At 42.0% G+C, this 14457-nt stretch overlaps 3 protein-coding genes across 3 annotated transcripts in view; all 3 read left to right on the forward strand.

The window, feature by feature from the left end:
* The window catches only part of LOC6034828, a 32721-nt gene extending 27507 nt beyond the window's left edge, over window positions 1–5214 (forward strand). Inside the window, exon 4 of the mRNA XM_038255974.1 lies at window positions 4379–5214. Coding sequence (XP_038111902.1) covers window positions 4379–4547 — 169 coding nt within the window. The 3' untranslated portion in view covers window positions 4548–5214. The remainder of the gene's footprint in view (window positions 1–4378) is intronic.
* A 5728-nt stretch (window positions 5215–10942) lies between these two features.
* On the forward strand, window positions 10943–11893 carry LOC6034827. The gene is made up of 2 exons (XM_001845046.2): window positions 10943–11168; window positions 11221–11893. The coding sequence occupies exons 1-2, from the start codon at window positions 10968–10970 to the stop codon at window positions 11866–11868; spliced, it is 849 nt and encodes a 282-aa protein (XP_001845098.2). The 5' UTR covers window positions 10943–10967; the 3' UTR covers window positions 11869–11893.
* A 430-nt stretch (window positions 11894–12323) lies between these two features.
* LOC6034826 lies at window positions 12324–14266 on the forward strand. Its single transcript, XM_001845045.2, has one exon. The coding sequence runs from the start codon at window positions 12355–12357 to the stop codon at window positions 14128–14130; it is 1776 nt and encodes a 591-aa protein (XP_001845097.2). The 5' UTR covers window positions 12324–12354; the 3' UTR covers window positions 14131–14266.
* Window positions 14267–14457: the final 191 nt, after the last annotated feature.

The raw sequence follows: 14457 nt of genomic DNA on the forward strand, positions 1-14457 counted from the left end.
GATGAGTCGCCGGGAGAATACGTTCCGCGTTGATTATTCGAATATGCCGAAAAAGCCGTCTTTCGAGGATGTTCATAACTTCATCGGGAACGAGCTTGGCCTGAAACCGGACGAGGTAACCAGACTGCAGTGTAGCAGAACACACGGCTGTGCCTTCGTCAAGGTCATCGACAACGACTTGGCGCAGCAGATTGTGGACCAACACGACGGCAAACACGCGATCGAGCACGAGGGCAAGTCGTACCCAATCCGTATTGTTATGGAAGATGGAGCTGTAGATGTGAAGCTGTTTGACCTGTCCGACGAAGTGTCCGATGACGAGATCATCGAGTTCTTGAGCGACTACGGGGAAGTGCTTTCTGTCCGTGACCTCTACTGGGAAGACAAATACTTTTTCAGGGCCATCCCCACTGGTGTGCGTGTGGTCAAGATGTTTGTGGAGCGAAACATCGACTCGTACGTGAGTATTGGTGGACTTGTGACACAGGTCCAATACCACGGTCAACAACACACATGTCGCCACTGCAACGAATTCTCACACAACGGAATCTCGTGTGTGAACAACAAAAAGCTGATGGTGCAAAAAACGTACGCTGATGCAGCAAAACAACCAAAACAGGTGACCAAGCCAACCCCCAAGTCAACACCACGCCTGCCAACGGGCTCCCAACTCAACCAAGTGGCTGGTCCCAGCCAACCCAGACTGAATGACAACATTATGCTGCCTCCAAAAGATCGCCTTGTCTTCACCAAACTAACTCCTCAACTCCAAAATCCAAAGGCAAGGGAAGCAAGACTGACGGCAACGACACTGACACCTCTTCAACGTCCACCAGAAGCTTAAGATCCAAATCCAAGAAGCACAAACGTGACGGTGCTGTGAGTGTTGATGAGGGAATGGTGTTGTAAATATGGCCAACTACAACAGCTATAATATTGCAACCATCAACATCAACACAATAACCAACACCACCAAAATCGACGCCCTTCGTACATTCACACGGACTATGAACTTGGACATCATCTGTTTGCAGGAAGTTGAGAACGAGCAGCTTACCTTGCCTGGATACAACGTGATCTGCAACGTCGATCATGCTAGACGAGGCACTGCAATTGCACTCAAAGAGCATATCCGTTACTCTCACGTTGAAAAAAGCCTGGACGGCAGGTTGATCGCTCTCCAAATCAACGACACCACACTCTGTAACATCTATGCTCCATCGGGAACAGCACAGCGAGCGGACAGAGAACGGTTCTTTAACAACACGCTCGCATACTACCTCCGCCGTCGCACTTCGCACACAGTGCTAATGGGTGACTTCAACTGTGTTCTGCGGCAGTGTGATGCAACGGGGTACAATTTGAGTCCAGCACTACAAACAGCTGTACGCCAACTACAACTGTTCGATGTATGGGAGCAGCTACAACCACAAGCACAAGGATACACGTACATCTCACACAACTCAGCGTCGCGGCTGGATCGAATCTACGTCACACAGGGGCTTAGAAATCAGCTGAGAAACTCGGACACCCACGTATGCTCATTCACAAATCACAAAGCTGTCACTGCGACAATTTGTCTTCCTCACCTCGGCCACGAAACTGGTCGCGGCTACTGGTCCCTACGCCCCCATCTTCTTACACCAGAAAACATCGCAGAGTTCCGGAACAGGTGGCAATACTGGACCCGCCAGCGTCGAAACTTCCCGTCGTGGATGAGATGGTGGTTGGAGTTCGCGAAGCCACAGATCAAAAAGTTTTTCCGCTGGAAAGCCAAGGAAGCATACGACGAGTTCAACGGTAAGCATCAGAGACTGTACGCGCAGCTGCGAGCAGCATATGACCAGTACTATCAGAACCCGGTGGCACTGGTTGCTATCAATCGTATCAAGGGAGAGATGCTCACGCTACAACGACAATTCTCGCAAATGTGTGTGAGGGTAAACGAGACCTACGTCGCAGGCGAGCCGCTGTCCATGTTCCAGCTGGGCGAGAGACGGAAAAAAACTACCACGATCACCTTGACGATCACACAACTACACGCTGAACAAGGAGAGCTGATCGACGGCTCAACAGCTGTTGAAGAACACTTGCACCGATATTTCTCCGAGCTCTACGCCGAAGTCCACGAAGAGAGGAGCAGTCGACGAGTTCCAGTGCTGCCAGATCATCCCGAATGCCGATCCAACGAACGAAGCTTGTACGAGAGAAATCACCACAGCAGACATCCTCGCAGCCATCAAGTCGAGTGCACCAAGAAAATCACCTGGACCAGATGGAATTCCTAAGGAGTTCTACCAACGGCTGTTTGACGTCATCCATCGGGAAATCAATCTCGTCCTGAACGAAGCTCTACGTGGTGATTTTCCGCCAGAGTTTGTCGAAGGTGTGGTTGTTCTTGTTAAAAAGAAAGGGAACAGCAACACTGCTCGCTCTTACAGACCGATCTCTCTACTGAACGTAGACTACAAGATCTTCTCTCGGATGCTGAAAGCCCGCCTAGACGATGTGATGAAACTACACGGAATTCTCAGCGATGGGCAAAAGTGTTCTAACGCTGAGCGCAACATTTTCCAGGCCACACTATCGATCAAGGATCGGCTCGCACAGCTGATTAGCCGAAGAGAGAAAGCCAAAATCATCTCGTACGATCTCGATCATGCATTCGACAGGGTACGTACAGCCTTCCTTCACCAAACCATGCGCTCGCTCGGTTTCGATCGTCGCTTCGTAGACCTTCTTGCATGTATTGCGGACCGCTCCACCTCTCGTCTCCTCGTAAACGGCCATCTCTCTCCCGCATTCCCGATCCAGCGCGTGCGCCAGGGTGATCCCATTTCGATGCACTTGTTCGTTCTGTATCTACATCCACTAGTAAGCAGACTCGAGCGTGTGTGTGGGGATGATCTACTTGTGGCCTACGCGGACGACATCAGCGTGATCTCTAGCAGTGTGGAGAAAATACAACGAATGGGAGAATTGTTCTCCAACTTCGAGATCGTTTCCGGAGCGAGACTTAACATGGAGAAAACTGTCTCCATCGACGTTGGTCTCAGCGACGGTGCCCCGCTGCTAGTACCCGGCCTTCGGACGGAGATCAAGATCAAAATTCTCGGTGTTATTTACACCAACTCGATTCGAGCGATGGTGAAGCTGAACTGGGATGCTGCAGTGTCCAGATTTGCCCAACAGGTCTACCTACACTCGATGCGAACCCTGACGCTGCTCCAGAAGGTGGCATTGCTAAACACGTTCATCACTTCGAGAATTTGGTACCTCTCGTCAACTCTCTCCCCCTGCGCGTACCATGTAGCAAAAATAACAGCTACAATGGGTACGTACCTGTGGAAAGGGTTGCCAGCTCGAGTTGCGATCCAACAGCTAGCACGAAGTCGAGATCAAGGTGGTCTTAAACTACAACTCCCTGCACTTAAGAGCAGAGCCTTGTTGGTCGGCAGACATCTGCAAGAGACTGGCTCCATCCCCTTTTACTCATCCTTCATTGCCCAAGTAAATCCCAACCCACCAGCAGACTGTCCTTGCCTCAAAGTTATCCTACAAAATATTTCCCTTTTGCCCATCCAAGTCCAACAAAATCCCTCCTCCAGTCTCATTCACAGTTTCTTTATAAACCAAACTGAAACTCCCAGAATCGTGCGGCTAAACCCTACGGCTGACTGGAGCAGGATATGGACTAATATCTCAACAAGGCACATTAGTTCGGCAGTTCGGAGTGACCTGTACCTGTTGGTCAATGGAAAAACAGAACATCGACAGCTTATGCATACCATTGGAAGAGCGGATGGAGCATCTTGTCTCCACTGCGGGGCACTAGCTGAAACACTTGAACACAAATTCAGTACATGTCCACGCGTTGCAGCCGCGTGGGTTCATCTGAAGCGGGTGACAGCGCCAATTCTCCAGCGAATGCGTGCACTAACCTTCAATGACGTCCTGAAGCCAGAACTCCACAACATCGGACCATCAAGAAGGAGAAAATTCCTTCAGTTGATCAATCGCTACATCCATTTCATTGATACAGTCAATGGAAGAATCGATGTGAACGCTCTTGATTTTCACTTAAACTGCGAAGTTTGAACAATTATGTAGGTAATTCTTTTAAGCTGCAAAATAAACCAAATTTTACAAAAAAAAAAAAAACCTTGAACTGATTAACAAAGATATTGAATTTTGTCAACCAAAGACACTAAAATTCAAAAGCAACCTTCAACATAACGTTTTGACCAAATTGAATAATTGTGGTCAAAACATCTGAAGAAATCAACTTTAAACCAATTTGTTAGTTGGCTCCATCAAAGCTCTTTAAAGTTCTTGCTCCAATCTCTTTCTCTGTTCTATTTTTCCTCTCCACCCACAGGTACGACGCCGACGCCCGGTACCTGTGCGTGCCCAGCCGGGAGGACGTGTTCAAGCTGCTCGTCGGACTCCACGAGAACCGCATCGGCAATCACCAGAAGACGATCAACTTTTGCAACCGGAAGCGACCGGCCAAGGCAATCTTCACCAACATCCGATTTTTGGGATAAACCCGCAGCAGCACCCCAATCAATTTGTCCTTAATTTTCCGGTTTATTTGTTCCATTTTTTTGTCCTCTTGGTTGTTCGCTCTTAAGGAGGGGGTCGTTAGTGTGGCCATAAGTGACGCCACCTGGTCCGACGACGACGGCGACGTCTTCCCTGAAACTCCACGACCCTGCCCCGGCGGATGATGGGTGAGGGTGGGGCCACATTGTATTGTATAAAAAATGTTAAGGACGGAATTTGGCATCAACTTACCTACCAACCAAAACCAAACCTTAGAAACGCTAGAAGTACTTGTGTCGCGTACGCACTTTGCATGCTTGTTGTTCCCTTCTGGGAATGATGATGAAATTACTTAAGAAAAAGAAGAAACAAGACTTTCGCAAACACACAACACACATACAAAGTGACACGAAACTCGGCAGCAAGCATACTGTTTTTCATCTTCTGAGAATAAATACATTTTAAAAGGGCTCAAGAAAATAACAAAAAAAAAACTTAAAAGATACGATAACATTAAATTGCTAAATCTTGAACAGTTTTTGAACTTGTAAACTATAGGTAGCATATAAATACTTGTAAAAATGTATTTGAAATAAACACACAAACCAGCAAAAAGAAATACAATTTATTAAATAAATAAGATGTGGTAAATTATGTGAAGCAACGCAAGTCAAGCAGTATTATTGTAATTTCATATCGTTTTAATACATTTTTCTACGGAAGCAGCCAATTTAATTATTTTCTAGAATAAAATGTCAATTTACAAACCAGCAAACAAGTGCAACAAAATTGAGCAAACGAGCGTGAGTTATGTCTTTATTGCACAGCAAAAGCGTTAACTCGGGCTAATTATGCCGAGATTGCAACCTCCCGCGTCAGGGAGAGTTCGCTTCATAATGCAATTATGGCTGTAATTGCTAGTTTTTCGCGCGAGAATTTTCATGATGCGCGCCTTTTTGTGATGTCTAGCAGGCTAGATGAATGGGGGCAGATTTGTGTCCATTATTTTATTTTTGTTTTGTTTTTCAGGATGGGAAAGTTCAAGCGTAAGTATGAAGCGAAAAGAAAGTTTGTTAATAGGTGAGTAGAGTTTTCAGGAAAATGATGTCTGCGACTGAAACTTTCTAGCCTAATTCAGATTAAGTGATACTTTTCATCGGGAACCCAAACTTTTTTGTGACAAATCAATAATTTAAAATTCAAGTATCAAGCCGCGTAGCCAGTTCATGTGTAACTATATCTGGTTACTTCTGCAAATAATAAAGTTTGATAAAGAATTCAATAGCAGGTAAATAAGTAAAAAGTCGCTATTGAAAACGATTTGGGCTAAGATTCCAACAATGGTGTCTTATTTTATTCAAAAGAGCCCTCTCCAATGAAACGACAACAACCAAAAGAATTCTGGCAACTCTGTCTGACGCTGTTTGTATTCAATAATTTCCGAGATCTTTTCAAAACGAGTTTGCGTGAATTTTAATGAAAATTACTTTAATAACAACCTTAATACGCCTATGTGGGTAATGCATTACTGACCTCTTAAAAATATGTTACATAAAAGATCCGGAAATAATTTTCCATTGGGTTGTTGAATTTTTTTAATCCAACCTTTTTTTTTAAAAAAAAAAGATAGGTATTTCCATTTTTCTCTTAAAATTTTAAGATCTTCAACATTTGAATTTTAACTTTTTAACCCTTTAAATAATTTTTAAAAGATTGTCATTTTATTAAACTTTAAAACCAATTTCGAAAATATTATTTTTGCAATTCCGTCGTGAAACTACTTACTTTTCAAGTCATTCTTGAACGACGAAATAGCCTACTTTTTTGTACCAAAAATAATAGAATCGAATAGCAACACTTCTCAAAATAAATGCTGAAAAGTTCAGCTTTTCAGCACTTGTTCCGAAAAGTAACACTTTTCAACATTTTTTTTTATTTAAACGATTTATATGAAAATTTGACATAAAATTTCACTCAATGTGTGTTTTTTGGAATTGCAAAAAATGTTGTATGGAACTCGTTGCAAAACTTGATTTTTTCAGCACTCTTCGTATTTAATAAATGTAGGACTCGTGCTGAAAAAATCCTCTTTTTGCAACTTGTTGCATAAACTACTATTTGGGAACTGATTTTTGGTTTTTCTTGTTCTTTATGCTTTTCTATAAACTGAGAATGAGAATGAGGATTAAAAATTGTTTAAAAAAAACAAAAATACTTTGATAGGATTCGTCGAAACATTTTTTTCCAAATTTCTGAAATTTCCTTGCAAAAACAATATGTTTATACAAAATAAACCTCGCGAGAATGGAGTGATTTTTTATTTAACAAGAATTTAATGTGCCATCATCTGGGTCAAATCGGGACAGCAGTTTTAGCTATCTTGCAGCCTTTTTTAAAGTGGTTTTGGTTAAACCAGATTCAAAGAGACAACATGTGTTCATCAATTTCCAAATTCTCTGAAACGTGCTGTTCCTATTCAAACTCGAGTCACGATTCATCCCAGTTAACGGTACTCTGCCATTTTTTTAGTTCACTTTTTTACACAAAATGACTAATTTTCAATGTGCGTTTCTATATGTTTTCATAAATATATAAGATACTCAAACTGGAAAAACCTTTCTACTGATATTGGAAATCGCATTACATCTTTTCTGGTGTAGAGCAGTTCTCTACGAAATCGGTCTTTTTTCTTAAATGTTAATTTTTGTATTTTTTAATCCGACTGAATCTTTATTGGTGCCTTCGAAATGCCCAAAGAAGCCATTTTGCATCATTAGTTCGTTCATATAATTTTCCATACAAATTTGGCAGCTAGCCATACAAAAATGATGTATGAAAATTCAAAAATCTGTATCTTTTGAAGGAATTTTTTGATCGATTTGGTGTCTTGGGCAAAGTTGTAGGCATACAGAGGACATCAAATGCCAACTTTTCAGAAATTTCCAGGTTGTGCAAATAATCTTTGAGCGAGTTATGAATTTTTGAATCAGTACTGATTTTTTTCAAAAAATCGAAAAATTGGTCGCAAAATTTTTTTAACTTCATTTTTCGATGTAAATTAAATTTGCAATCAAAAAGTACTTAAATGAAATTTTGATAAAGTGCACCGTTTTCAAGTTAAATCCATTTTTAGGAGACTTTTTTGAAAATAGTCGAAGTTTTAATTTTTTTTAAATTATTGCACATGTTTGCCCACTTTTGAAAAAAATATTTTTGAAATGCTGAGAAAATTCCATATATTTTGCACTTTTGAACTTTGTTCATACGACCCTTAGTTGCTGAGATATTGCCATGCAAAGGTTTAAAAACAGGAAAATTGATGTTTTCTAAGTCCCACCCAAACAACACACCATTTTTCAATGTCGATATCTCAGCTAATGGTCCGATTTTCAATGTTAAAATATGAAACATTCGTGAAACTTTCCGATCTTTTCGAAAAAATATTTTCAAATTTTTAAAACCAAGACCAACATTTTAAAAGAGCGTAATATTGAATTTTTGGCCCTTTTGAAATGTTAGTTTTGGTTTAAAAAAATTAAAATATTTTTTTCGAAAAGATCAGAAAATTTCACGAATGTTTCATATTTTAATATTGAAAATCGGACTATTAGTAGCTGAGATATCGACATTAGAAAATGGTGTGTTGTTTGGGTGGGACTTAGAAAACATAATTGTTCCTGTTTTTAAACCTTTGCATGGCAATATCTCAGCAACAAAGGGTCGTATCAACAAAGTTCAAAAGTGCAAAATATAGGAAATTTTCTCAGATTTTCAAAAATATTTTTTTCAAAAGTGGGCAAGCATGTGCACTAATTTGAAAAAAATAAAAACTTCGACTATTTTCAAAAAGTCACCTAAAAATGGATTTAACTTGAAAACGGTGAACTTTATCAAAATTTTACTGCAGTACTTCTTGATTGCAAATTTGATTTTACATCGGAAAATGAATTTTAAAAAATTGTGCGACCTACATTTCATTTTTTTTTAAATCAGTATTGATTCAAAAATTCATAACTCGCTCAAAGATTATTTGCACAACCTGGAAATTTCTGAAAAGTTGGCATTTGATGTCCTCTAAAACATATCAAATAATAAAAAAAAAAATAAAAATTGTGTTTTTTTGCAAATCATGTTTTAGTGACAAAAAGTTAAATAAAAAATCACCAAATTTTTTTAACCGTGTATAATTTTTTTCAGTGTAGTTCATAATTATACCTACAACTTTGCCGAAGACACCAAATCGATCAAAAATTCCTTCAAAAGATACAGATTTTTGAATTTTCATACATCATTTTTGTATGGCCAGCTGCCAAATTTGTATGGAAAATTACATGGACAAACTAATGATGCAAAATGGCTTCTTTGGGCATACCGAAGGCACCAAAAAAGTTTCAGTCGGATTAAAAAATACAAAATAAATCGAATGACCGAAATCTGAGAGAACTGCTCTGTAATGTCTTTTTTTCATTCTAAATTGAGGTAAAATTACATCATAAAAGAGGTAATATTCATCCTTCCAAAATTACACCTTCCAAATTTACACATTTTTTTACTGTGTGGGGGTACGCGTGGTTGCCTCTCACCCAGTCGGCCTGGGTGCAATCCCAGAAGGTCTCGAAATGTGGCATTTTTCGAGACGAAATTTGTCTGATCACGACTTACGTTGGATGGGAAGTAACTGTTGGCCCCGGTCTAACTTTAAGGTTAGGTCGTTAACTCGGTCCAGGAGTAGGAGTCGTCTCCCTTGGAGTCGCTGATAGGCAGTTGGACTAACAATCCAAAGGACGTCAGTTCGAATCCAGGGATGGATGGAATCTAAGGTGTAAAAAGAGGTTTGCAATTGCCTCAACAATCAAGCCTTCAGACACCTAGTTTCGAGTAGAAATCTCGCAATCGAGAACGCCAAGGCAATGCTGTAGAGCAAACAATTAATTTATTTTATAAAAAATCATGTTGAAAATAAAATTATAATTGAAAACATAAGGTTAAATGTACTTTGTTAATAATGTTAATAAAAATAGGGTATTAGCAAGCAATTTTAACTTTATAAGTATGTAATTTAATGATTACTGTACCTACAATGTTGAAACTTTCAAGATTCAAATGTGTTCTACCTTGAAACCAAATAATATTTCCAGAAGATCGCTTACTGGATTAATGGTTTGCCTCCCCCATTGTCTACTAGAAAGTTTCTGTTGTAACCATTTTACCAAAATTAGCAGCCACGGTTATCACGTGCAAACATCGTACAAAAATAGAATATTTCTAGAAGTCGAAACATTGTTAGCACAAAAAAGAAAGAAAGTAAATTACGACTTGAGGTGCACAATTTTGGCGTACTCAAAACCCACAAAAAGAAAGAACTTTAACCTACATTTAACGCTGGATAAAATCTTTTGCGGTCTCCTTTCTTTCACTAAACCGGTTAATCTACCCCCATAAAGTTATAACTTGTAATCTGGTGCGTCCTATCTAAATGAGATGGTTACCTGAAATTTCTCCCCCGCACCGTTTCATTAGCACGAAAAACCGCGTGGGTTCAAATTGGCTGTAAAGAATGCAGCTTTATTGTATGCACATTCTTTCTGCGTTCGACGGGTGCATGGGCGATTTAATTAGACAATTAAGCGATATGAAACGGTTCCGTCGTTGGAAAATAATGGGGTGAGGCTTATTTTGACCAAAATGATCTCGAAGTGAGTTATTTTCAGAGCTTGAAAGTTTATGTGACATCAAAATAGAAACGCAAAATGTTAACGATTTCATTATTACACAAAAAAAAATCAATTTTCGAAATCGTGAATTAAATTCACGAATGCGAGAACCACGAAGGAATATATTCACGTTTATAGTGCAAATGCACCATACTCATGAATAAATTCCTTCGTGGTTCTCACATTCGTGAACTTAATTCACGATTACGAGAATTGATTTTTTTTCTGCGTACAATTATTACCTCAGTAATGTTATGTTTTTTTTTAAAACAAAAAAAATGATATTGATTTTCGACCGCACCATGCTACTTTATCGTCAATATCGACAAATGGAGATTCACTCAACGTGAATGAAGCAATATTTCCATATATTACATGTAACTAACGCCGACTCGTGGTGGTTATGGCGAACGACACCTTTGATAAGATAATAAAGCTTAGAGGGATGATTTCAAGTGTTCTACGCGAGGGTATTGCCTACGATTTATGTCTACCGTTCAATTTCGAGACTTGAAACTTGTCGTAAGATTTTTGCATACAATTATTTAATATTTAAACGTTACAGCTATGGACAAAGCATTGAAATGAATAAAAGGTATAAAGTTACAACTTGTAACGGTACCTTCATCAACCTCTTACTTTTACCCTTCCGTATAAAATATCTGCGAGCTGTGCAGTCGGCTTGTTTAGATCATCGTGAGCAGAATCATGGACGAACTTGTGCCCATTCCAAGGGAAAACTGGGCGGACCTACGCGATTTGTTCCGGACAAGCTGGCCTGCGCATGAACTACCTCACAATGTAGTTCAAAATTACATCGATTGGATCCAAATTGATGCGAAAATTGCAAATTTGCAAATATTTAGTTTGAATGGAGCATGGCGCTCGGATGGAACATTCATCATAATCGTGGGTGAGTTCATTGGCTTAATTGATCCAAGCTTAACTAGTCTTCTTGCAGGATCGTTACGAGCTGTACTGCTACACGCTAGAAGAGTCAAACGGCAGCTTGCTACGAGCCCTTAAACTAGTCAACTGGGACTACAGCTACCGGATTTGTGCCATGCTGGACCGTCACCAACCTGCCCTGGAAGCGGTATATTCAGAGCATCCCCATTGCAACCCACTTCGGACTCCAAACCACGTGCTTTATCTGTCACGGGAGAAAGCTCTCCAGCTGGAGATCATCCTGCCGGAAGGTTTTCGACTAGCCAATCTGGACCTGAAGCATGCCTCCCAAATCAACCAAGCTTGGCCGTTTCAATGTGACGGTTCGGAGTTCACCGTCAAGCGGTGTCTAGCGTGGAACACCAACGTTGGCTTGTTCAACGAGGAAGACGAACTGGTTGGATGGTGTTTGCACTCGAACTTGGGCTTTCTCAGCTATCTGCACGTGGACGATCGGTGCCGTAATCGAGGATTTGGGGAGTTGATGGTGAGGGCGATTTCGCGAAAGGTCGCCGAAAAGGGTCTAAATGTTTACGGCGGAGTTCGACCGGATAATGGACCGTCGAGAAGACTTTTTCAGAAGGTTGGATTTGAGCAGAGACAGGCAATCGCATGGATTAGGAGTAGGGCGGGAAAGTTGGTTGAGTGGGGGATTTCGTAAAGTTTTAGTTTATCAGGTTTTCGACATCACAAATTCGGGTTTGATAAGAGGTAAAACATTGTTTGAACAAGCAATCGCGCCCAAAACTATATGCAAAGAGATTTTCAATAAACTTTGACTCCATTTAGTTCTAGCAGTTTGTCACCCCGCCAAAAAAAACTCCCACATCTCAACCATCATGCTGCGGAAATGGCATAATCGTTAAAAAATACCCAACCTAGTCACAGTGCAAACAAAACGGGGCTTAACCAATATACTCTGCATCTGGCCCAACTTTCGTCACACTGTCTTTACAGAGTGCGTCTTTCCGCATGTTTAATTTACAAACTTTTAAATATTGACTGCCATCGGCCGAAACTTTTGCATTCATCGCTGGTCGGTCACCGGGCTCGGATCTTCGTCGTCGTCGACATCGTCAAAGTACCTGCAAATGGAAAAAGTTTAATCTGTTTCGTGACAAAAAAGAAACGTTTAGGGCGCCGCACAATGAGAAGGTTAATCGAAAACTCAATCAGAAGCTTGTTAATCTGTGGCTTATTGAAAGTGGCATTCTGCGGTGATGGGGAGCAGTTTCGGATGGCTAACGTGTACAACGAGGACACAACGGAAACCAACTCCCACGTGAGTTGGTACGTGGCTAGCGAGCGGAGATCCGTTGAGTGTGGGGGAGTTTTCAAGAGGTTGCAGAACGAGGTGCTATCCCCGGACTATCCGGAGGTTTACGGTGAAGATTTGCACTGCGAGTACACGTTCAAGTCGCCGTTTGTGTGCAGTAGCAGGTATCACTTGCAGTTTGTGGACTTTGAGTTGGAGCCTTCGAGGGATTGTCGAAAGGATCGATTGGTTATTGGAGATGAGGAGGTTCTGTGTGGGACGGTTATTGGATCGAAGACGTACAACTCTAGCAACGGGATCCTGACGATGAAGTTCGTGACGGATGGGTGGGGTAGTGGACGGGGTTTTCGTATCGTGGTCACTAGACAACCTTGCGATGACAACGAAGCTGTTGAATCGTCTACATCGTATACGGTGGACACTACGTTGCAGGTTGCAGATGATGTAACAATTGCAAGCGATGAAGAAGTAATAATCGGTTCGAAGAAGGTCAATAGCCGTCAGGATATCCCTCCGGAGTTCAATCCATCTGGATATTTACCTCCTGGGCCGTCGACTCCACCAAGTTATCCCACCCATAGCTGTCCACCTCACATTCCAGCCTATCCAGTGACTCCAGGTTATCCGATTGGTCCAACTTGCCGAAACTGTCCTGGTACTCCAAACTACACACCAAACTGTCAGAACTATCCACAGCCATGTTATCCGTCCTATCCAGCGTATCCAAGTTATCCAAATAACCCTGTGTACCCAGCATCACCCTCTTATCCCACCAACCCGATCTACCCAACTAATCCTACTTATCCCAACTACCCTCCAAACAATGGTGGTGGAACGAACTCAATCGGTGGTGCCCCTCCAGGATACCAACCACCTCAGCAGGTTCACCCAGATGTCGACGTAACCCTAAACGTCACCGACGTCGATCAGCCTCAACGTCAGGACATCCCACCACCCCCGATACTCCCCCCAGCCAACCCGTCAATCCTCTCCTGCTGCCGTAACGTGTTCAGCCAGCAGCGTTTCTACCTCGTCAGTCCAAACTTCCCCAGCTTCCAGACCTCCAACGCGAACTGCTACTACCACATCAATCGCTACTCTCCAAACACCTGCCGGCTGATCATCCGCTTCAAGTACTTCCTGCTCGGCGATGACCGCATCGGTTGTTCCGACGCCTTCGTCGAAATCGACGGCCGTCGCATCTGCGGATGCCGCACCGGAATGGTTTACACCAGCCAGTGGGGCTACCTGCCCAAGTTCATCCGAGTCTACAGCCGATTCAACCGCTTCCCACGCGTCCAAGGATTCGTGCTGGACATCTACCAAGAGCCCTGCCCTCCCCGATACACGCGAAACATCGCTCAAACCCGAATCGACGTGCAACCCTCGAAGCCAGCCAACATTACCACGGTCGAAACCAGCACCAGCTCACGGTACACGTACTATTTCTACAACATGGAAGACGAAGAACCCATAAAATCGCAAGAAACGATACTCCAAGCTGCCGTACGAGTTCCGGAGGGACCGTCGTCGAAATTTTTTTACCCCGCCAACGTGCCACAGTACGGTTCGTGCAGCTTCACCAGCCTCGACTTGTTGCGCCTCAAGCTGGAGTCCCTGTGGATCTCGAAGCCGCGCTGTTACTGATTTAGGCGAGCACATATTTGCTCTCTGTGTAGAAAGTACCCTTTTTTCGTGAATGAAATTAAAAGAAGCGTTCCAGATGATTACAGTTGTAAATATGCTATTTTCGTGACGAAATAAAGCGCGTATTAATTTCGAAGTTAGAGCGGCTTTTTCTCCTAGAACATAATGTCACAGAGCTTTCCTACTCAAAAATTACTCGTGGGACAAGCCAAAGTTTCCATGTCTAAGTGTATGAATTTAACGGTGTATTTACAGCGTTGAGCTTGCTCACTTTGTTTGATTTCATACCACCTCATCCCCTTGCAGTCACTAGTAGCATACCCGTTA

Source organism: Culex quinquefasciatus, chromosome 2 (genome assembly GCF_015732765.1).
Source record: "Culex quinquefasciatus strain JHB chromosome 2, VPISU_Cqui_1.0_pri_paternal, whole genome shotgun sequence".
Taxonomy (NCBI): domain Eukaryota; kingdom Metazoa; phylum Arthropoda; class Insecta; order Diptera; family Culicidae; genus Culex; species Culex quinquefasciatus.

Excerpts from the sequence above, each read along its gene's own strand:
- LOC6034827 (XM_001845046.2), top strand. The coding sequence starts at position 10,968 with ATGGACGAACTTGTGCCCATTCCAAGGGAAAACTGGGCGGACCTACGC. Across the intron at positions 11,169-11,220 it reads ATGGAACATTCATCATAATC|GATCGTTACGAGCTGTACTG; the intron begins GTGGGTGAGTTC and ends GTCTTCTTGCAG.
- LOC6034826 (XM_001845045.2), top strand. The coding sequence starts at position 12,355 with ATGAGAAGGTTAATCGAAAACTCAATCAGAAGCTTGTTAATCTGTGGC.